General features: G+C 41.5%; 1 protein-coding gene across 1 annotated transcript in view; it reads left to right on the plus strand.

The window, feature by feature from the left end:
* The first annotated feature begins 13 nt into the window (after positions 1–13).
* The window catches only part of cdc123 (cell division cycle 123 homolog (S. cerevisiae)), a 35,744-nt gene continuing 11,980 nt past the window's right edge, over positions 14–23,777 (plus strand). The window contains exons 1-9 of the mRNA XM_041203491.1: positions 14–148; positions 5,125–5,196; positions 6,164–6,224; positions 6,371–6,403; positions 11,264–11,359; positions 17,418–17,524; positions 18,843–18,891; positions 19,825–19,900; positions 19,987–20,109. Of these exons, the coding sequence (XP_041059425.1) occupies positions 75–148; positions 5,125–5,196; positions 6,164–6,224; positions 6,371–6,403; positions 11,264–11,359; positions 17,418–17,524; positions 18,843–18,891; positions 19,825–19,900; positions 19,987–20,109 (691 nt within the window). The 5' untranslated portion in view covers positions 14–74. The remainder of the gene's footprint in view (positions 149–5,124; positions 5,197–6,163; positions 6,225–6,370; positions 6,404–11,263; positions 11,360–17,417; positions 17,525–18,842; positions 18,892–19,824; positions 19,901–19,986; positions 20,110–23,777) is intronic.

Consider the following 23,777-nt stretch of genomic DNA (forward strand, 5'->3'; position numbering starts at 1 on the left):
CGGGGCGGCGGAACGGTTTGGGCGGCGCGCACGCTTTTCCGGCGGAAGCGGAAGTGCGGTTGCCAGGGGCGACGATGAAGAAGGAGCAGGTGCTCAGCTGTCAGCTTTCGGCCTGGTACCCGCTCTTCAAGAAGCTCACCATCAGGAGGTGGGTGGCAAGGCAGCCTCGCTGCGCGCTTCAAGCAGATGCAACACTCGGCGGCTGGCATTTATATAGCGCCTTTCAGGCAGCCAGGCACCACCACCCTTCCCCCCCCCTCCCTCCGCAGTGAGCGAAAGCTCTTTTGATGGGGCGTCTTAGAGAAGGGGTGGGGGGGGGAGGGAGGGGATTCAGGAAGGGGAATTCCGTGGGGGGGGGGGGGGGGAGATTCAGGATGGGGAATTCCAGGAGCTGGGTGGGTGGGTGGGTGGGGGGGGGGCAGGACTTGTGAACGAAAATGCCAAGGCTTTCTCCAGTGCGCCACTGAGGGAGTGCAGCACTGTTAGAGGCGCCTTCAGATGCAATGTTAAGCGGAAGTCCCTCTCAGCAGCAAGGTGACCCGTCGTCCCAGATTTCACAGGATCGCCCTGTGATTGAGACGATTGCCCTGGGTCGGTTTCCAGGACACTGTTTTTCACTGTATTTTAGCCCCTTAAATTCTGCTTGTCTCCCGGCTGCCTGCACAGGTCTGCCAAGACTAATTTCCCCCCCCCCCCCAACCTTTGCTTTCACAGGTTCACCAGCATACTTCCTCCCCACCCCCCCAACTGTCCCAGATTCACCTGCTGATATGGTCCCCCACGCCAAAGTGCCCTTTAATTTTATCCTGAAGTGTTGGTTACCCTCCTCAGAGTTCCTACAGCCATTATTTTGAAGAGCAGGGGAGTTATCCTTGGGTGTTCTGGCCAATGTTTATTCCTCAATCAACGCCACAGAAAACAAATGATCTGGTCGCTGTCACGTTGCTGTTTGTGACAGTTTTGCTGTGTGCAAATTGGTGTTGTGTTTCCTGCATTACAACAGTGACTACACATCAGAAATTGCTTCATTGGCTGTAAAGCACTTTGACACATCCAGCAGTTGTGAAGAGTGCTCAATAAATGCAAGTTTTTCTTTTTTGGCAGCTGAAGGCACAGCAACCAATGATGGAGTGATTAAAACTGGGAGTGTACAAGAGATCAGAAATAGAGGAATGCATATATCTCAGAGTTGGAAGAGATTCCAGCTAGATATAGGGTGGAATGTGGCCTTGGAGGGATTTCAAAACAAAGCTGAGAATTTTAAAATCAAGGTGTTGCTTAACTGGGAGTCAATGTAGGCCTGTGAGCACGGGGTGATGAGGTGAATGGAATTGGTGCAAGTTAGGGTAAGGGCAGCAGCGGTTTGGATGAGTTAAAGTTTACAGAGGATAGAATGTGGGATCTCGGCTAGAAGTGTATTGAAGTAGTCAAGTCTAGAGTTAAGAAAGGAGGGCTAAGGGTTTCAACAGGATATAAGCTGAGGCAATTGTGGAGTTGGGCATTTGGTGTTGCAGAGTTAACGTGGACTTTTGGCAAGTACTGCACCTTTATATCTAGCAGGATTTGTGCTCAAAGATAAACTGTAGTTATTTCCACTACCATCTGTTGGCATCAGGGGAGAGTTAAAGTAGTTAAAGTACTTCAATGTTCCAAAACTCCTTTGCTCCCTCAATGCTAGTTCTGCCTTCAGCTTTCTAGGCCCTAAGGGATGAGGGACATAATTTTCAAGGTTGAATTTGAGAAACTGTGTGGTGTTCTCCTTGCAGAAGAGAAGGTTGAGAGGAGATTCGATAGAGGTGTTCAAAATCATGAAGGATCGAGGCAGAGTATTTTGAGATAAACTGTTCCCTTTGACAGAAGGGTTGAGAACCAGGGGACACAGATTTGAAATGATTGGCAAAAGAATGAAAGGCAGCATGAAAAACCTTTTTGCACAGGGAGTTGTTAGGATCTGGAATACACTGCCTGAGAGTGTGGTGTAGGTAAATTCAATTATGGCTTTCAAAATGGGATTGGATAAATACATGAAGGGAAACTAATTTGCAGGGCTATGGGGAAAGGGCTGGGGAGTGGGGCTAGCTAAATTGCTGCCGCAGAGAGTCAGTATGGGCTCTGTTGTCAGCATTCTACTATTCTAGAGACCACTCTGGTTAGCAGGCCTGTGAATGAATGAGGTAAAGAAACAATAACCTGACTGCAGCAGCTTTGTGATTATGTACAAAATTCGGAGCTGAAATTAAATTTATTAATAACACAGGAAAACTGCTGTTGGTTAAAGAATGGGCGATGGGGTGTTTTATGGCATGTGAAAATTTTTGTTGTTTCTAAGAAAATAGCATGTCATATTTGTGAACTTGAGAAGGGAATTGTGCTTTGGTGATAGCCAGAAAGTGTTTAAAATATTTAAGTAAACGGAGACAAGTCAAAGCTGTCTACTCATTTCCTTCCACAGACCAAGTACAGTCCATTTTATCATGAACTACACCTAACCATTTTGATTGCTTCATCAAGGATTCTGCAAAGCCTCTCCTCTTTCCTGTAACCCTCAAAGAATTAATTTGTACAAACTTTTATGATAATATCAAATCTTGTAACCTTGACTAGCCGCTTTTCCCAATAATGATACTTCCATGATGCTAGCAGGTTGAACAACAGAAAACACTGGTGCATAATTGTCTCTTGTTATGATAATACTCAATCCTATTTGACTCGACATTTGCCTAGCTTTTATAAAAGATTAATGCAGCAACCCTAAGATTATAGGAGAGATCTGCGTTCATTCCTTTGTAACGTAAGTGGAATATTTAATACGAAGGCTACATAACCTATTAGCATCACAATTAGAAAAGTAATACTGTGAGGTTATTTATTGAAAAATATTAGACAAAAAGGAAACAATCACTGTCAGAAATTTGAAAACTGTAATAGAAAATGTTGGAAATACACAGCAGATCTGAAGAGAAAAGACAGGTGAACCTTCTGGCTGTACTGGAATTGTTGGGGAAGTTGAAAACAATGGATGTTTAAGTTGGGTCGCTGCCCAAAAGATTAAATGTATTAGGGAAAGCCCATCAGAATACCTGTAGTCTGTTAGAAGAAAGCAGGCATGCTAGGCTGAATAACCTATTCTTGACGCACAATACCTTTTTATTCCCTGATAAGAAAGTAATGGGTTACTGGAAGCATGTTTCAAAGCATTGAAGTGGATGTCATAAGTTTATAATAACAATTGTAGTTTGCAGACATTCAGATTCTCATCTCCGAGTTCGAGTGAAGATCACTGTTATAGATCTTTCATGGTGTAATGCTTCACCTTTTTGAAGTTATATATTTCAGTTTTGCCATTCAGGATTTGCATCCATGGTTACAACTCATGAGTTTTTTTTTACTGTATAGTATTGTTTTGCACAAAAAGATGTGTGTTTCATATGTGATATTGGACCAGAGTGAATTGGTTCTCAGGTAATTACCAGAGAAGGCTTTCTAAAGAGAAAGTGCTTTTTAATGGGGCAAAGGCATATGCAAGGAATTGGGTTGCAGATCTGCCTCAATCTTGTTGAATGTGCAACAGGCTTGAGGGGCTAAATGGCCTTCTCCTGTTGCTATGTTTTGACTACATGCACTCTGTTAGAGTGTTCCATGCATATGTGTTATCACTGGGAATAATTTCAAAATTCTAGTAAAATGTTGTCACTTATGATTTTTGATGTAGCCAACCCCACAACCCCAGTCTATTCTGATTTCCAATATCTAACTGGCTTATTTGTAAAACATTATCTCATTTTTATTTTAGGTTTGTTTCTCATCATTTAACCTACCATCTCTTATTCAAATAAATATCTTGCTTTTCTTGATGCTGCAGTTTGAAGATGAGCCAGTGGACAGGGGGAACTTGTCAATTTTCCCTTGCCTAGACTTGTTGAGATAAACTTTGTTTGTGGTATTGCCTACTGTATGTGACAGTAGAATTCCATCCTGCCATTATATTGCACAGTGTACAAGTGTGCCAAACATACTGGGGCTCTGCACAGACCTAATAATTTTCCATGACAATTTGAATAGTGCACTGGATTTGACAATGGGATAGTCCTTTTACCTGTAGAACCTGGGTTTAAATCTAGCTCAGATTGATGGGATGAAGGTCACTTGAGAAGCCTTAAACCATTTTTTCACAGGCTGGATTCATGGCACCAATTGGAACAAGTTACCTCTCTGAGACCTGATGCAGGAACTAGAACATTCACATAGGGACTGTTCTGGAGTTGAAGCTGAACATGTTGGGGGAGATTATAGCAGCTTATTCTGATCTGTACTAGTCTTAAACTGGAAGTGCTCACCTGCTGACTTACAGGAGAAAAAGGACATCAGAGCAAACCCTCATTGGGGGGAAAAAGCACATTTCACCAAGGCACTATGTATGTCTCAGATAGATCCTGAAATCTATGCTGATTCAGATTGCTAAACCATTTATTTCCCTGATATAGATAGCAACATTTCCTGTTTCTTAACAACAACACGCATTATTATTTAATTAAAAATCCTTTATGCTGCATTACACAAGTATTTATTAAATATTATGTTTCATTGGTAATTTATTAATGTGCTACATGTTTTATAACCCAGTATAGTGTGTTCTGCATGGATTATTACTCTTGCAGAAATTCTGTGTACAAAAGTAACTAGACAAATGCAAGAAAAAGAGTTCACTACATCCCGTAATTTCCTGGCAGAGAGTTGGGAATGTTGCTTATTTATGACTAAAGCATTAAAACATATTATTTATTTTAAACTGCTCATGGCAAAATAAGCACCCATTTGGATTTAATCAGGCTGTTGGGCATATGGATTTAATGGAGCATTCAAACCATTTCACTAAAGGTAGAACTGGATTACAAAGCAGTATTCCAAGAATGTTTTTTGTAAAATAGCAGGGCAGAGCAATAGAGGCAAAGGGAAAAACAGGACCTGTGCAATGAAATTAATTTATTTCTGCTACTGTCCTTGAAATTAAACATGCTTTGGAGAGTGTAAGAGTATTTAAGAATCTAAAACCTTTTCCTTTATTGAATGATCTATGTAGACATGTGACCTTTAAGTTGTTTACATATGTTTCTCGTTTTACAGTATTATCCTTCCATTGCCGCAAAATGTAATTGACTATTTATTGGATGATGGGACGCTTGTGGTTTCTGGAAGGTGAGTATCAAACTTTGTGTATTTGTATCAGTTTTTCTTTTCTTTGTGGAGTGGGTATTGCAGTATAGTAGAAAAGACATTCCAAAATATGGCATTTGTTTACTAATTTTCAAAAAATTACTTGATATCACTAATCCATCTAAATGCAATAGCCAGATTATATATTTTTCTGATGAAACAGAATTTATTTGTTAATTAATTAGTATGATCAATTGGCTTGATCCATAGAAAACTTGAACAAAGTTTTTTCAGTAATTCAAAGTGGAACCTTACAAAAATAGGCACAATTTTATTTCAACTTAAACTGAAAACTTTGCTCTTTTGGTTAAAACCTGAGGAAGTCACTGAGCACAAAATCAGAAATTCTAGCCAGTTTATCACTAAAACTATTAACAGGAAGAATTTCACTTTTCCAAATACTTTTTATAGGGAATTGCAGGATTTGTACAGTTTAAATAATGTCCATACTACAGCAGCCCAGAGCATACTAGTCAAACATGATAATGGAGAGCATTCACATTCTATATTCTGCTGATCATTAATGGGCAGTAAAGAGCGGAACAACTTTGCAGGCTTAAAGGTTTTGCATCAACAATTATTTTTGAATCACAAGTTTGTTTTAAATAAGTTATGCTTTAAGTGGCTCTATCTTACAGCCATTGGGTGATTACAGCCATTGGGTGTCAAATGCACAGATGAAGCGCAAATCTTCCTGTTGGGCCATTGTCTTTCTGGTGTTATTGATAGTGTAATTTGCCACTAATACAATTACTACAGTTTAGGATGTGCCACTCAATTCCATTTGATGAAATAAAATCCAAATCACTCAAAAAATGTTGTTGTTATGTTTTAATTGTTCCATGTTATCCTGAGTGGTTAAGCGTTCCTTTCATTCCACCATTTCCAATGTTCCTTGAACCCACGTTCCTGATTTTTCTTTCATAAGAGCTTGTTTCAATTGTTTTAGAAATGAAGCCCCAAGTTGTTCACACGCAGATGATGGCAGTGATGAAGAACAGGATATACAGGTAAGTGTTGGCAATTGTTGTCTACTATCCTAATGAACAATATTTGTTTCCATATTAACACTGTATATTTATGTTTAATGATCTGATACAATAGTTCATGATATGAGAATGTTTGCTAGGTAACCTTTTGTGTTTCTTTTATGTAGTGGTCAGATGATGAGAACGTGACAACTCTTACGGTAAGAGATGCACTTGCACACATGTAGCTGTGATATTATTTTAACATGACTAGTTTACTGCTGAAAATCATTTATAGTTTATCAATAAGTTTTTATTTTAGGATACAGCATAGAAGGTTAATTAGATGAAAGGCAATGGGATTGTAGTTTTTATTGCTGTGCTTAATTTTAGTAATGGTCTTTCCCTAACATAGAGATGGCAAGGTCTGCATTGTATAATTTTCATTAACAATTTTCTATGTTTTAGTTTGTCAAGTTTGCGTAATTAAATATAAATGCCTTTCGTAGTCTCAGAATAAGGGAACAGCCATTTAGGAATGATTTGAGAAGAAATTTCTTCACTCAAAGGTTTGTGGATCTTTGGAATTCTCTACCAAAGACAGCTGTGGACACTCAGATATTGAGCATATTCAAGAGAGAGATGGATTAGATTTTTGGATACTAAAGGACAGGAAGGGTGACATTCTACCTCAATTAACTACGTGATAGAGCAGTTTGAAAGGCTCTGTGGCCCACTCCTACTCATATTATGGAATTCTCCAGGGGTCTTTTGGGACTCTTGCTCTTCCTGATATATATTAATGACATAGACTGTGGTGTTCAGGGCATGATTTCCAAATTTGCAGATGGTGCAAAGATTGGAAACAACTGTGATGAAGATAGTCCTGAACTTCGAAAGGATATAGACATGTTGGTGGATTGTACAGACAAGTGGCAGGTGAAGTTCAATGCAAAGAAGTGTGAGGTGATTCATTTTGACAGGAAGACTATGGAGGGTCAATATAAAGTAAAGGGAGAAACTCTAAAGGAGGTGCAGGAACAGAAGGACCTTGGTGTACATGTATATATGTCATTGAAGATGGCAGGGCACCTTAATAAAGCATATAATATCTTAAGCTTTATTAATAGGGGCATTGAGTACAGGAGTAAGGAGGGCATGTTAGACTTGTATAAGACAGTAGTTAGACCAATCTGGAATAGGACGTGAAGGCATTGGAGAGAGTACAGAGGAGATTCACAAGAATGATTCCAGTGATAAGGAACTGTAGCTATGAGGATAGGTTGGAGGGGTTGGCATTGCATTCCTTGGAGAAAAGAAGGCTGAGAGAAGAGTTGGTAGAGGTATTCATGATCTTGAGGGGTATGGACAGGGTAAACAGTGAGAAGAGAGCATCGAGAACTAGAGGGCACAAATTCAAAATAATTAGCAAAAGGAGTAATAGTGATGTGAGGGGAAAAAAATTTCACCCAGAGGGTAGTGGGAGCCTGGAACGAACTTCCTGAGAGGTTGGTGGAGGCATGTTCGACCTGGGTATTCAAAAGGGGAAAGGATTGCTTTCTGAAAAGAGAGAATGCGCAAGTTTTTTTTTTGTTATTCATTCATGGGCTGTGGGCTGCGCTGGCTGGGCCAGCATTCATTGCCCATCCCTAGTTGCCCTTGAGAAGGTGGTGATGAGCTGCCTTCTTGAACTGCTGCAGTCCATGTGGTGTAGGTACACCCATAGTGCTGTTAGGAAGAAAGTTCCAGGTTTTGACCCAGCGACAGTGAAGGAATGGCGATATATTTCCAAGTCAGGATGGTGAGTGACTTGGAGGGGAACTTCCAGGTGATGGTGTTCCCATTTATCTGCTGCCCTTGTCCTTCAGGTGGTAGTGGTTGTGGGTTTGGAAGGTGCTGTCTAAGGAGCCTTGGTGAATTCCTGCAGTGCATCTTGTAGATGGTACACACTGCTGCTATTGTGCCTCAGTGGTGGAGGGAGGGAATGTTTATGGATGTAGTGCCAATCAAGCAGACTGCTTTGACCTGAATGGTGTCCAGCTTTTTCAGTATTGTAGGAGCTGCACTCATCCAGGCAAGTGGGGAGTATTCCAGCATATTCTTGACTTGTGCTTTGTAGATGGTGGACAGGCTTTGGGGAATCAGGAGGTGAGTTACTTGTCACAGGATTCCTAGCCTCTGACCTGTTCTTGTAGCCACAGTATTTATATGACTGGTCCAGTTCAGTTTCTGGTCAATGGTAATCCCCAGGATGTTGATAGTGGGGGATTCAATAATGGTAATGCCATTGAACATCAAGGGGCGATGGTTAGATTCTCTCTTGTTGAAGGTGGTCATTGCCTGACACTTGTGTGGCACGAATGTTACTTGCCACATATCAGCCCAAGCCTGGATATTGTCCAGGTCTTGCTGCATTTGCACATGGACTGCTTCAGTACCTGAGGAGTCGCGAATGATGCTGAACATTGTGCAATCATCAATGAACACTTCTGATCTTATGATGGAAGGAACGTCATTGATGAAGCAGCTGAAGATGGTTGAGCCGAGGACACTACCCTGAAGTGATGTCCTGGAGCTGAGATGACTGACCACCAACATCCAAAACCATGTTCCTTGTGCTAGGTATGACTCCAACCAGCGGAGAGTTTTCCCCCTGATTCCCATTGACTCTTGTTTTGCTAAGGCTCCTTGATGCCACACTCGGTCAAATGCTGCCTTGATGTTAAGGGCAGTCACTCTCACCTCACCTCGGGAGTTCAGCTCTTTTGTCCATGTTTGAACCAAGGCTGTAATGAGGTCAGGAGCTGAGAGGTCCTGGTGGAACCCAAACTGGGCATCAGTGAGCAGGTTATTGCTAAGCAAGTGCCACTTGATAACACTGTTGATGATACCTTCCATTACTTCACTGATGATCGAGAGTAGATTGAGGCGGTAATTGGCCGGGTTGGATTTGTCCTGCTTTTTGTGTACAGTACACACCTGGGCAATTTTCCACATAGCCAGGTAGATGCCAGTGTTGTAGCTGTACTGGGACAGCTTGGCTAGGGGCACGGCAAGTTCTGGAGCCGGAATATAGTCGGGGCCCATAGCCTTTGCAGTATCCAGTGCCTTCAGCTTGATATCTTGTGGAGTGAATCGAATTGGCATCTATGATGCTGGGGACCTCCAGAGAAGGCAGAGGTGGATGACCCTCTCGGCATTTCTGGCTGAGGATTGTTTCGAATGTTTCAGCCTTATCTTTTGCACTGCTGCGGTGGGCTCCGCCGTCATTGAGGATGGGGGATGTTTGTGGAGCCTTCTCCTCCAGTGATTTGTTTAATTTTCCATCACCATTCACAACTGGATGTGGCAGGACTGCACAGCTTAGATCTGATCCGTTGGTTGTGGGATCGCTTAGCTCTGTCTATCACTTGCTGCTTATGCTGTTTAGCACACAAGTAGTCCTGTGTTATAGCTTCACCAGGCTGACACCTCATTTTTAGGTATGCCTGGTGCTGCTCCTGGCATGCCCTCCTGCACCCTTCATTGAACTCTGGCTTGATGGTAATGGTAGAGCGGGGCATATGCTGTGTCATGAGGCTACAGATTGTGTTCGAGTACAATTCTGCTGCTGATGGCCCACAGTGCCTTATGGATGCTCAGTCTTGAGTTGCTAAATATGTTCGAAATCTATCCCATTTAGCACGGTGGTAGTGCCACACAACATGATGGTGGGTATCCTTAATGGAAAGACGGGACTTTGTCTCCACAATGACTGTGCGGTGGTCATTCCTACCGATACTGTCATGGACAGATGCATCTGCGGCAGGCAGATTGGTGGGTATGAGGTCAGGTATGTTTTTCCCTCTTGTTGGTTCCCTCCCCACCTGCTGCAGACCAAGTCTAGCAGCTATGTCATTTAGGACTCAGCCAGCTCGGTCAGTAGTAGTGCTACCGCAGAAGTCCCCCACCCAAAGTACATTCTGTGCCCTTGCCGGCCTCAGTGCTTCCTGCAAGTGATGTTCAACGTGGAGGAGCACTGATTCATCAGCTGAGGCAGGGCGGTCGGTGGTAATCAGCATGAGGTTTCCTTGCCCATGTTTGACCTGATGCCATTAGACTCCATGGGGTCCGGAGTCAATGTTGAGGACTCCCAGGGCAACTCCCTCCTGACTGTATACCACTATGCCGCCACCTCTGCTGTGTCTGCCCTGCCTGTGGGACAGGGCATGCCCAGGGATGGTGATGGTGGAGTCTGGGAGAGTATCTGTGAGGTATGATTCCATGAGGAATTCCATGACTATGTCATGCTGTTGCTTGACTAGTTTGTGAGACAGCAATCCCAATTTCAGCACTAGCCCCCAGATGTTAGTGAGGAGGACTTTGCAGGGTCGACAGGGCTGAGATTGCCGTTTTCATTTCCGGTGCCTAAGTCAATGCTGGGTGGCCTGTCCGGTTTCATTACTTTTTTGTGTCTTTGTTACAACTGAGTGGCTTGGGAGGCCATTTCAGAGGGCATTTAAGAGTCAACCACATTGCTGTGGGTGTGGAGTCACATGTAGGTCAGACCAGGTAAGGATGACAGATTTCCTTCCCTAAAGGACCTTTGTGAACCAGATGGGTTTTTACAATAATCGACAATGGTTCCATGGTCATTATTGGACTCTTAATTCCAGATTTTTTATTGAATTCAAATTCCACCATCTGCCGTGGTGGGATTCGAACCCAGGTCCCCAGAGAATTACCCTGGGTCTCTGGATTACTCGTCCAGCGACAATACCACTAAGCCTGGGGATAAGGCAGGGGAGTGGGACTAGGTGGATTGCTCTTTCAGAGAGCCAGTGCAGACTTGATGGGCTGAACAGCCCACTTCTGCACTGTAAAGGTTTTGTGATTTCTCATGTACTTAAATATAAAATTAAGGATATTGTACTAATCCAGTTTGTAGAATCAAGTCAACTATTATACTGCACTTTGAAAATGAACAATTTTAAAATTGAAAGCTTTGCTGAATTAGAGCAATTCATTGGTTTGGAATTATAAGCATTTTTGTTTCTTTAACACTTGAATTTGATCTTTGTGCATTTGTCTTTAAACTGCAGGCTCCAGAATTCCCAGATTTTGCTGCAAAGGTACAGGAAGCTATAAACACTCTTGGAGGCAGTGTTTTTCCAAAGCTTAATTGGACCTCCCCAAGGGTAAGAAAGCTGGGGAAGAACTACCACTTGTTTGGAAATGTTTGGTGCCAGCATGTTACAGTTAGTTTTATAGTATTCAGCTTCAATCACCCACAAGGAAAACTTTGACAAATGAAAAGCAAACTTATATCTGGTTTGAATCTATGTTTGCCGTTCAAGTTGGGTATGAGTGTATCAAACAATGTTGGCCTATTGTAGATCTTTCAAAGATAAATTTATGTTGTGATGGATTGTTCAAATAATAAAGCAAATTCTGTACTGGCTTACGAATTTGCTTGTGAATCAATCTTAAGTTTCTTATAGATGCAGACTAATTATAGTTGGTTATCATACTCTGTCATTGCCAAAGAGGAGCAACCAAGTAAGGCTTGAATAGCTTCACTGATCTTTATCAAAATATTACAATCACATTGCCAAAAGGGTAAGACTTCTTACTTTCTGAAGTTGGGTCAGGTCTTATTTAAAACTTAAAGCAACCAACAGAACCATTGGGAATTTGAGAAATTAAACCTGAGTGAGGGATTTTGTTAGCCTTGACTGACTTGTGTGGATCTGATCAGAACTAAGAGTAGTCAGTGGTGGTGGGCGATGCAACTTGTCAACGCGTCATGCTGTGATACATAGCATTGGAAATACTCGGGTCTGGCAGCATCTGTAGAAGGAGAAACAGTTAACAGTTCAGGTCGATGGCATTTCATCAGAGCTGGAAAATGTTAGAGATGTAACAGTTTTTAAGGAGGTACTGAGGCTGGGAAAGAGAGGGAGGCAGTAATTAGGTGGAAGGCAGGAGAGATTAAATGACAAAATGGATGATGGTGCAAGGCGAAATGGAGATGGTAATAGGACAAGTAAAGAAACAAAAGATGGGTCTTGAGGAGGTCTAAATGGGTAAAGCAGAACCTTCACCGTAGCTGACATCCAAAACAAAGCAACAAACAATTGGGAGCAGAGGTTACGATTTGAAATTATTGAATTCAATGTTGAGCCCAGACAAGCTGTAAAGTGCATAATCGAAACAATGGGATGCCTGTTGTTTGAAACCAATATGATGAGTTTCAATCTTGACTGGGGATGGACTGAATGGAAGGAGTGCAAATTGAAAAGGAGTGAATTTACGCCATCTTTTTTGTTCCTTTTTAAAGGTGTGATATAGGACAGTAATGGGACAAGTCTGGAGGCAGGTTGAATAGTTTCTGTTAGGGAAAACAACCTGACTTAAAACAAAATTAAGAATATGGAAGAAAATAATAGAAAAATGCATTGGTGCACCATGACAGCAGAAAAGAGTGAAAACATGTTTGATTTCACCTCTGCTGTGTCTGCATTTCAACCACCTTCCTGTAAGGAGATGCTGAATGTAGGGAGGCTCATGGATAATTTTCACAATGGGTTTGATGAAAGCAGGATGTACTTTGGGATAATTTGTGACTAAGTAAAAGTTTTAAGAAGTTGGCAATGCATACTGTTAATCCATCTCCCAAAACCACTTTCCCCTTCTATCTTCTGTGCTTTTTAAAATCTTCGAAGAATCTTTCAGCTTTGCATTTGGTCTCTTTTCCCTCCCACTGTTGTCATTGGCTAATGAAATGTCACTTTCCTTTCCTTACCTACTGACAAAAATGATTGAATGAACTTGAGAGGAAAATAATTATTTTTTAAAAATTAATTCACGGGCTGTGGGCTTCGCTGGCTGTGCCAGCACTTATTACCCATCCCTAGTTGCCCTTGAGAAAGTGGTGGTGAACTGCCTTCTTGGACCACTACAGTCCATGTTGTGTAGATATACCGACAGTGTTGTTAGGAAGTGAGTTCCAGGATTTTGACCCAGCGACAGCGAAGGAACGGCGATATATTTCCAGCTCAGAATGATGAGTGACTTGGAGGCAACTTCCAGGTGATGGTGTTCCCATCTATCTGCTGTCCTTGTCCTTATAGATGGTAGTGGCTGTGGGTTTGGAAGATGCTGTCTAAGGAGCCTTGAATACCTGCAGCGCATCTTATAGATAGCACACACTGCTGCTACTGTTCCTTCACGGTGGAGGGAGTGAATGTTTGTGGATGGGATGCCAATCAAGTGGACTGCTTTGTCCTGAACGATGTCTAGCTTCTTGAGTGTTGTTAGAGCTGCACTCATCCAGGTAAGTGGGGAGTATTCAATCACACTTCTGACTTGTGCCTTGTAGATGGTGGACAGGCTTTGGGGAGTCAGGAGGTGAGTTACTCATTGCAGGATTCCTAGCCTCTGACCCCTCTTGTAGCCACAGTATTTATATGGCTAGTCCAGTTCAGTTTCAGTTAAATGGTAACCCCAGGATGTTTATAATGGGGGCTTCAGCGATTGTAATGCCATTGAACGTCAAGGGGTGATGGTTAGATATTCTCTTGTTGGGGATGGTCATTGCCTGGCACTTGTGAGGCGTGAATGTTACTTGCCACTTGTCAGCCCAAGTCTGGATATCGTCCAGGTCTTGCTGCATTTGGACATGGACTGCTTCAGTGTCTGGGGAGTCGCAAATGGTGCTGAGCATTGTGGAATCATCAGTGAACATCCCCATTTCTGACCTTATGATGGAAGATGATCATTGATGAAGCAGCTGAAGATTGCTGAGCCTAAGACACTACCCTGTGGAATCCTGCAATGATGTCCTGGAGCTCAGATGAGTGACCTCCAACAACCATAACAATCATCCTTTGTGCTAGGAATGACTCCAACCAGTGAAGAGTTTTCCTGCTGATTCCCATTGACTCTAGTTATGCTGGGGCTCTTTGATGCCACACTTGGTCAAATGCAGCCTTAATGTCAAGGGCAGTCAATCTCACCTCACCTTGGGAGTTCAGCTCTATTGTCCTTGTTTGAACCAAGGCTGTAATGAGGTTAGGAGCTGAGTGGCCCTGGCGGAACCCAAACTGGACATCAGTGAGCAGGTTATTGCTAAGCAAGTGCCGTTTGATAGCACTGTTGATGACCCCTTCCATTACTTTACTGATGATCGAGAGTAGACTGATGATGCAGTAATTTGGATTTGTCCTGCTTTTCGTGTACAAGACATACCTGTGCAATTTTCCACATAGCTGGATAGATGTAGCTGTACCGAAACAGCTTGGCTATGGGTACGGCAAGTTATGGAGCACAAGTCTTCAATACAATTGCCCGAATATTGTCAGGACCCATAGCCTTTGCATTTTCCAGTGCCTTCAGCCATTTCTAGATATCACGTGGAGTGAATTGAATTGACTGAAGGCCAGCATCTGAGATACTGGGGACCTCCGGAGGAGGCCAAGATGATCATCCACTTGGCATTTCTGGCTGAAGCTTGTAACATGCTTCAACCCTATCTTTTGCACTGATGTTTTGGGCTCCTCCATCATTGAGGATGGGAATATTTGTGGAGCCTCCTCCTCCAGTCAGTTGTCTAATTGTCCACCACCATTCACGACTGGATGTGGCAGGACTGCAGAGCTTAGATCTGATCCGTTGGTTGTGGAATCGCTTAGCTCTGTCTGTCACTTGCTGCTTATGCTGTTTGGCATGCAACTAGTCCTGTGTTATTGCTTCACCAGGTTGACACCTCATTTTTAGGTATGCTTGGTGCTGCTCTTGGCGTGCCTTCCTGCACTCATTGAAATGAGGTGGTTCCCTGTCTTGATGGTAATGGTAGAGTGGGGGATATGTTGGGCCATGAGGTTACAGATTGTGTTTGAATACAATTCTGCTGCTGCTGATGACCCACAGCGCCTCATGGATGCCCAATCTCGAGTTGCTAGGTCTGTTTGAAATCTATCCCATTTAGCATAGTGGTAGAGCTTTAATGTGAAGGCAGGACTTTGTCTCCACAAGGACTGTGCGGTGGTTGCTCCTACTGATATTGTCATGGACAGGTGAATCTGCGGCAGGCAGGTTAGTGAGGATGAGGTCAAGTATGTTTTTCCCTCTTGTTGGCTCCCTCACCAACTGCCGCAGACCCAGTCTAGCAGCTATGTCATTTAGGGCTTGGTTATTAGTGGTGCTTCTGAGCCACTCTTGGTGATGGACAGTGAAGTCCCCCACCCAGAGTACATTCTGTGCCCTTGTTACCTCAGTGCTCTCTCCAAGTGGTATTCAGCATGGAGGAGCACTGATTCATCAACTGCGGTAGGGCAATACATGGCAATCAGCAGGAAGTTTCCTAGCCTATGTGTTGCCATGAGACTTCATGGGGCTCTTGTTGAGGACTCCCAGGGCAACTCCCTCACGACTGTATGCCACCGTGCTGGGTCTGCCCTGCCGGTGGGACAGGACATACCCATGGGTGGTAATGGTGGTGTCTGGGACATTATCCGTAAGATATTATTCTGTGAGAATGGCTATGTCAGGCTGTTGCCTGTCTAGTCTGTGAGACAGCTCTCCTAATTTTGGCACAAGCCCCCAGATGTTAATAAGGAGGACTTTGCAAGATCGACTGAGCTTGCCGTTGTTGTTTCCGGTGCCTAGGTTGATGCCGGGTGGTCCATCCGTTTTCATTCTTTTTTTGTGTCTTTGTAGCAGTTTGTTACAACAAGTTATGGAGCACAAGTCTTCGATACTATTGCCGGAATATTGTCAGGACCCATAGCCTTTGTGGCTTGCTGGGCCATTTCAGAGGACATTTAAGAGTCAACTACATTGCTGTGGGTCTGGAGTCACATGTAGGCCAGACCAGGTCAGGGCATGAGATTTCCTTCCCTAATTAGTGAACCATATGGATTTTTACAACAATCAGCAATGGTTACATGGTCATCATTAGACTTCTAATTCCAGATTTTTATTGATTTCAAATTCCACCATCTGCCGTGGCAGGGTTCAAACCCGAGTCCCCGGAGCACTACTCCTGGGTCTCTGGATTACTAGCCCAACAACAAACCATCATACCATTGCCTGTGAAATAATGAACTGTCATACTTGATTTCTTCCATTAGGTGGCAGGTCTGTTCAACAAGAATTGAATTGATCTTGCATGAATGAAATTGAAAATCCTTCTTAAACTAATTCAGCGCTAGTTTTTATTCCTCTTTCCACTTTTGTGCAGGTGCGTTCAGGTATGAGTCCATAGGCAACGATTGTGTCACCGCCCTCGCCCTGTCTTGTCCATATGGCTTTCTTTCAGGGTTGTGTGTTGAAAAATTATTGAACTGCAAGAGGAGATCATGTATTGAACTGAACCTAATGTTACCTTTACCCATATCCAAACACACAATGTAGCAATCAGTTGTGTGAAGAGTGGCTAATCCAGTAGGAATACTGATACCAATTGTAATGTCTTAAAAAACAGAAGATGCTAGCTCAATTAATAATTTTAAATCGGAGATCAATAGATTTTTGCTAACAAGGGTATAAAAGGATATAGAACCAAGACAGACGGATGGAGATCAATCATGATCTCATTGAATAGGCGAACCAGCTCAAGGGGCTGAATGGCCTCTTCCTGTTCCCAAGTTATGCCATCATAATAGATGAGAACTCAGCATCGACCAGGAATCAAACCTTGGCTTTCCTAGTCTTTGTGGCTCAGCTGCTCACTGCTTTTCCTGCCAGCTCACAATAGCTTGATGATTTGTTTTACAATAAAAGGTTACAGAAGATTTGTCCTAGCTGGTGAATTTAAATAGGCAGTCTTTTCAATCTTATATTAAATGTATGAGGCTAAATTTTCTGGCTATTGATTATGAATGCACAAAGCTCTTAAACATTACATATTCTCAAGTTTATTCTCTATCGGATTTTTAACGTATTTCTCCTGTCCAATGCACATCTGTGACTCTCAGCTCTTATATACCAAGTATCCAGTGTGAGTGAGAAGTTATGTTAATGAGTTTGTTTACTCCTGTTTGTCTAGGTCTAGGTATTTTGTTAGGTCATTTATGGTTGTCATAAAAGTTCTCACTCTTGCATGTGATGTATTGTTTTTTTAAAACATTCAAGATTCTTCGCTGATTTAACACAGTATCTTACAGAGGAAATGCCAGTCATCCTCAGAATAACTATATGGCCCATTCCCAGTGATTGATATATGTTTTTTTATTGTTTTTTTCCCTACCCTAGGATGCTCAGTGGATTGCGATGAACAGCTCGCTCAAGTGCAATAATCTCAGTGACATCTTTCTGCTCTTGAAGAGTTCTGATTTTGTCACTCATGACCTGACTCAGCCGTATGTACTTGAATTGTTAATATTTATACCTTCAGAGGTTTTCCTTTTTTGTTTGATTGTATCATTCAAACGCATTTCCTTCTTTCCAGGCCAATCTTTTCCCCCTTGTCTCCTCTCCTGGAAGCATTACCTCTTGCATTCTGATACCTTGCCAAAGCAAAGGTTATTAATATGCAATCTTGAGCAGTATGTTGCAAAAGTGACTTGAATGCAAGAGCATCACTGTCAAGCCCAATTTATCACTGACTCATGATCATAAGAAGTCAAAAAACATGGCAGGCTCTGTCACCAGCAGCAATATTTATAACAACCATCAGGAAGTGCAGAGTCTTTTGTTTTATGGACCCACAGGATGTAGACAGACAAAGTCAGTATTTATTGCTCATCCCTAATTACACTTGAGAAGTTGATGGTGAGCCACCTCTTGAATACATCTGAAAGAGGTCAGTTCAGAGCTAATCACATTGCTTTGTGTCTGGAGTCAGATATAGTCCAGACTAGGTAAGGACAGCAAATTTCCTCCCCAAAGGGCACTAGGTTCCAGCAGCTTTCATGGGGCATCATTACTGATACTAGCTTTTTTGTTCCAGACTTATTTAATTGGTTGAATTTAAATTCCCAAGCAGCCATGGTGAGATTTGATGTCATGTCTCCGAACCATTAATCCAGGCTTCTGGGTTACCCGTCCAGCAGCATAACCACTATGTTACTGTAATCCTGGGACACCACCCCTTCAAGTGGATCTTAGTACCACTTCATGTAATTTGTACATTGTAAGCAAGTATTCCAAATTAATTGGAGTATTTAATATATTCTTTTTATGATTAAGTGTGGGGAGAATAATGTTTTTTTATGATTAATTAGCACAAATGCCTGTTGCAGCAGTGTTCACGGTTGTTCTGCCCTCACAGTTCATCCTTTTAGAACCCTTTCTCGTTAGTTGCGAAAGTTGTTACTGCTCTTAAATTTCTTGTTTGTTTCAATGTTTTGGACTCCACTGATATTTTGGGCCACAATGCTGATTTGGAGAACAAAAACTCTGACATTCTGCCAAAGAAAACCCTCTGAAATCATTGCTATTTTTGAACTATACTGACTGTAAACAAAGTTCAGCCCATATTACTTTTCTCAATCATTTATATTTATGGGGCAGTTTAGGCAAGTAAAAAGGCATTTTCAACAAATTAGTTTCACATTATGGCCACCTCTCAGAATAACAGCTGTAGCCGTGTGCAACTTGCTTCTTCAACTTCTTGTTACCCAGATCGTTTATGCAGCTTATCAGAAATCTGTTTAACGTTTGATTCTTTTCACCCAGATTTCTTCACTGTACCGATGACTCACCAGATCCCAAAGTAGATCCTCAAGTAAGTCAGTTTGCAGCTTCAGACCTCTTGGGTAAATGTAAGGGTGACCATGATTCGTATAGCGATTAAATATCAGATTTCTGAATTGATTCCACTGTCTAAATAATTGTTTAATATGACTCGCCCTTTTGAAAATGATAGTTTTGGCCCGGATTTTGCGATTAAAAATAATGGCAAGGTTATCAGCTGCTCATGTTTCCTAAAAAAAATAAATAAATAGGACAGCAATTTCTGGCACCCACAGTGCGGAAATTAAGAAGTTGCTGCCTGCATTTCCCAGCATAACTTCCTTGCATTTGTCTTCTCAATCTCTAATTATGAATCCCAAAGTCCCATACACTTTGCTAGTTACTCTCTCAATATGTCCTGCTTTCTGTAAACCCTAGTGCATAATTGCTGCTTTTTCTTTTCCACCATGTCTAACATTTTTGTGTTGTGCAGTCGTGTTATTATATCTGACAATGTGTTGAGCTTTCATTGGCTAATTATTTGTATAAGTTACAAATTCAACTTTTACACCAGATGAAGTGGATTTTTATGGTAATTAAAACTGATTTATTAAAATTCACAGTGAATTGAACAGTTTACTCAGGACAGCAAAACTATGCTGCCCTGGGTTTAATTAAATATATTGGAATTATTGATCGACCTACTAATTGGAATCAGGACTCTAGGCTTTCTGATGTACAGATGCTCAGGTTCAAAATAAGATTTTTTTTTAGTTGAGAAGATACAAAGTAAATTTGGTTGTCAGTTGTTTAATATAATGTAGGTATTTTTATACATCATGTAAGATCCAATATTTGATGCTCTATCATAAAAACCTTTGTTTTGCTTCTTGCTCTCATGTGTACTCTTAAGTGACTAGATAACAACGTGTTTATTTGCCAATGTTATCAAGTTGACATGACTAAAATCAGGATTTCTCTTTAGCTTGTTCTCAGGAAATGGTGTGAATTAATTCCTGGAGGGGAGTTCAGATGCTTTGTCAAAGAAAATAAACTGATAGGTACTGTCCTAAAAAAAATCAACTGTTTAAGTAATAGCCGATATATAAGAAACTGACTTCAATTTTCTGGCTTTTGTTTCTGGCAGGGGTTGCACAAAGAGACCACACACAGTACTATGATCACGTCTGTAACCAAGCAGCCAATATTCTTAGCTCCATTCTAGATTTCTTTAGAAATCAAATACAGTACAAGTTCTTGGATGAGGATTGTAAGTATCTTTTTAAAAATTATCAAGCTTGTAAGGACTATTTACATATACTGTACGCCTCATTATGTCCCACAGCATTTCTGGGATCACTTAGTCTAGAACTGCTGCCACTACCATTATATATATTTTTTAAAATTTCAATTTGTTCTTACAGAACCAAGTTAAGCTTTGAATGTGATTTTGTTCTTTCTCAAACATGCTGCCTATGAAGCAATAATCATGCTAGATATGTACAGATAAGACTTTTGTCAGCAACAGACTCCTCGCAATTATTAATCCAGTGTAATCACTGAAATTCTGATGTATGGTTACCAAGCTTCCCATGGAACCGAAGCTCAAGCAATTTATCAAAAGCTACCAACTCCTTTATAACATGTAGAACTGAGAATGTTTAACGGAAAAGTATGTTTTGAAGTGCAGGAAGGAAGATGTGTTTATCTTGCAATTTTAATCTGATCTGAATGTTTAACTGATACGTTCTTCACATTGTTTGATTCCAGTGTAATAATTGGAAAGTGTAAAAGTATTATTCTTTGTAATTTGATTTTGTTTAATATAATGGTAATAAATAGCTTGCCTATGTAGAATAACAGAAATCTTATTGCAGTCAAATGATTGCCTGGTGGTATACAAGCTAATGTGCTCTGAATGTTCACAGTAAAGCTGCAGAGTTGGCAGCTCATCCAGCATTGCAGAATGAGAGAATAAAACTGTTTAGAAATGGAGAATGAGAAGCATGATATCAGCATGAATGCCCAAATTCCAAAGGATTGGGGTTTAGTCTACACAATCTCCCTTCATTAGACAAACCCCTCATCTCAGGAATCAATCTATTAATCCTATATTGTGCTTTCTTGAAGGCAGGTATATCTTTTCCTGAGTAGGGAGACCAAAACTGTACACATACACTAGGTGTATTATCACCAAGGCCCTATATAATTGTAGTCAGGTTCTTTACTCCTATGCCCTAACTTCTTCGTAATAAAGGCTCACATTGCATTTGCTTTCCTAATTCCTTGCTGTACCTGCATGATATGTTCCTCTAACCTGTGTGCAAGTACACCCTGCTTCATCTGAGCATCAATGTTTCTTCATCTATCACTATTTAAATCAGTTATTAGATTAGATATACCATTTAAAAAATATTGTTTTTCTATTTTTCCTATCAAGGTAGATGACTTCACACTTCTGCACATTATATTCCATCTACAACCCAATCTCACTCCATCTCACCCAATTACTTGTCCCATCCAAGTACTTTTGTAGCCTCCTTATATCCTCCTCACAGCTTTCTTTTCCACCTAACTTTTTACCATAAGCAAACTAGAAAACATTGCACTTATTCTCCTCATTTAAGTCATTGATATAGATTGTAAATAGCTGAGGCCCAAGCACTGATGCTTGCAGTACATCACTAGTTACAGCCTGCCAACCTGAAAACACCTGTCAAAATCCTGATATCTCCTCCCTAACAGCCCTCTGGGTGTACCTACACTGCATGGACTGCAGTGGTTCAAGAAGGTAGCTCACCACCACCTTCTCAAGGGCAATTAGGGATGGGCAATAAATGCTGGCCCAGCCAGTGATGCCCACATCCCATGAACAAATAAAAATTTTAAAAATGATCCATTTATCCCTATTCCTTTTTTATTGTTAACCAATCAACCATCCATCCTAATATATTACCCCAGATCCCATGAATCCTAATTTTGTGTAATGCCCTCGTGTGACACCTTATTAAATGTTTTTTTTTGAATATCCAAATACAATACACCCCCCTTACCCATCATAAAACGAAGGAGCAGAAGTAGGCCATTCAGCCTATCAATTCTGCTCCACCATTCAATGAGATCATGGCTGATCTGATAATACTCAACTCTACTTTCCTGCCTTTTCCCCATAACCCTTGATTCCCTTACTGATTAAAAATTGGTCTATCTCAGCCTTGAATATACTTAACGACCCAGTCTCTCCAGCCCTGTGTGGTAAAGAATTCCACAGATTGACTGCCCTCTGAGAGAAGAAATTCCTCCTCACCTCTGTCTTAAATGGGTGACCTCTTACTCTGAGATTATGACCTCTCGTCCTAGTCTGTCCCACAAGGGGAAACAACCTCTCAGCATCTACCCTGCCAAGCCCCTTAAGAATCTTACATGTTTCAATAAGGTCACCTCTCATTCTTCTAAACTCCACTGAGTACAGGCCCTACCTACTCAACCTCTCCTCTTAAGAAAATCCCTCCATACTCGGAATCAACCTATTGAACCTTCTCTGGACCGCCTCCAATGCCAGTATATCTTTCCTTAGATAAGGGGACCAAAACTGTTCACAGTATTCTAGGTATGGTCTAATTAGTGATAAAAACAAAAAACTGCGGATGCTGGAAATCCAAAACAAAAATAGAATTACCTGGAAAAACTCAGCAGGTCTGGCAGCATCGGCGTAGAAGAAAAGAGTTGACGTTTCGAGTCCTCATGACCCTTCAACAGAACAGGTTCTGCTGAAGGGTCATGAGGACGCGAAACGTCAACACTTTTCTTCTCCGCTGATGCTGCCAGACCTGCTGAGTTTTTCCAGGTAATTCTGTTTTTGTTATGGTCTAACTAGTGCCTTGTATAGTTTTAGCGAGACTTCCCTATTTTTATACTCCATTCCCTTTGAAATAAACACCAATATTCCATTTGCCTTCCATATTACCTGCTGAACTTGTATGTTAGCTTTTTGTGATTCATGTACGAGGACTGCCAAATCCCTCTGTGCTGCAGCTTTCTTCAGTCTTTCTCCATTTAAATAGTATTCAGCTCCTCTATTCTTCCTGCCAAAGTGCGTAACCTCACATTTTCCCACATGATATTCCATCTGCCAAGTGTTTGTCCACTCACTTAAGCTGTCTATATCCCTCTGTAGGCTCTTTGTGTCATTCACACCACTTACCTTCCCACCTTTTTTGTGTGATCTGCAAACTTGGCAATAGTATATTCATTTCCTTCATCCAAATCATTAATATACATTACAAATAATTGTGGCCCCAGCACTGAACTCTGTGGCACTCCACTAGTTACAGGCTGCCATCCTGAATATGCTCCCCCTTATTCCAACTGTCTTTTATTAGTTAGCCAATCCTCTATCCATGCTAATTTACTATTCCCAACACCATGGGCTCTTAGTAAGTAGCCTTATGTCCAGTACCTTATTGAATACCTTTTGGAAATCCAAATATGTTACATCTGCTGGTTACCCTTTACCTATCCAGCTTGTTACCTTCTCAAAGAACTCTAATAAATTTGTCAGGTATGATTTCCCCTTCATGAAGCCATGCTGACTCTGCTTGATTATATTATGCATTTCTAAATGCTCTGCTATTACATCCTTTATAATAGGCTCTAACATTTTCCCAATGATGGATGTTAAACTAACTGGCCTATAGTTACCTGGTTTTTGCCTCCCTCCCTTATTGAATAAGGGTGTTACATTGGCAGTTTTCCAATCCTCTGGAACTTTTCCAGAACCTAAGGGTTCTTGGAAGATGCTTCCACTATCTCTGTGGCTACTTCCTTTAATAGCTTAGGATGCAACCCATCAGGCCCAGGGGACTTATCAGTCTTTAGCCCCATTAGTTTCCCTAATACTTTTTCTCTGATGATTGTTATTGTATTTATTTCCTCCCC

This window comes from Carcharodon carcharias, chromosome 13 (genome assembly GCF_017639515.1).
Source record: "Carcharodon carcharias isolate sCarCar2 chromosome 13, sCarCar2.pri, whole genome shotgun sequence".
NCBI lineage: Eukaryota > Metazoa > Chordata > Chondrichthyes > Lamniformes > Lamnidae > Carcharodon > Carcharodon carcharias.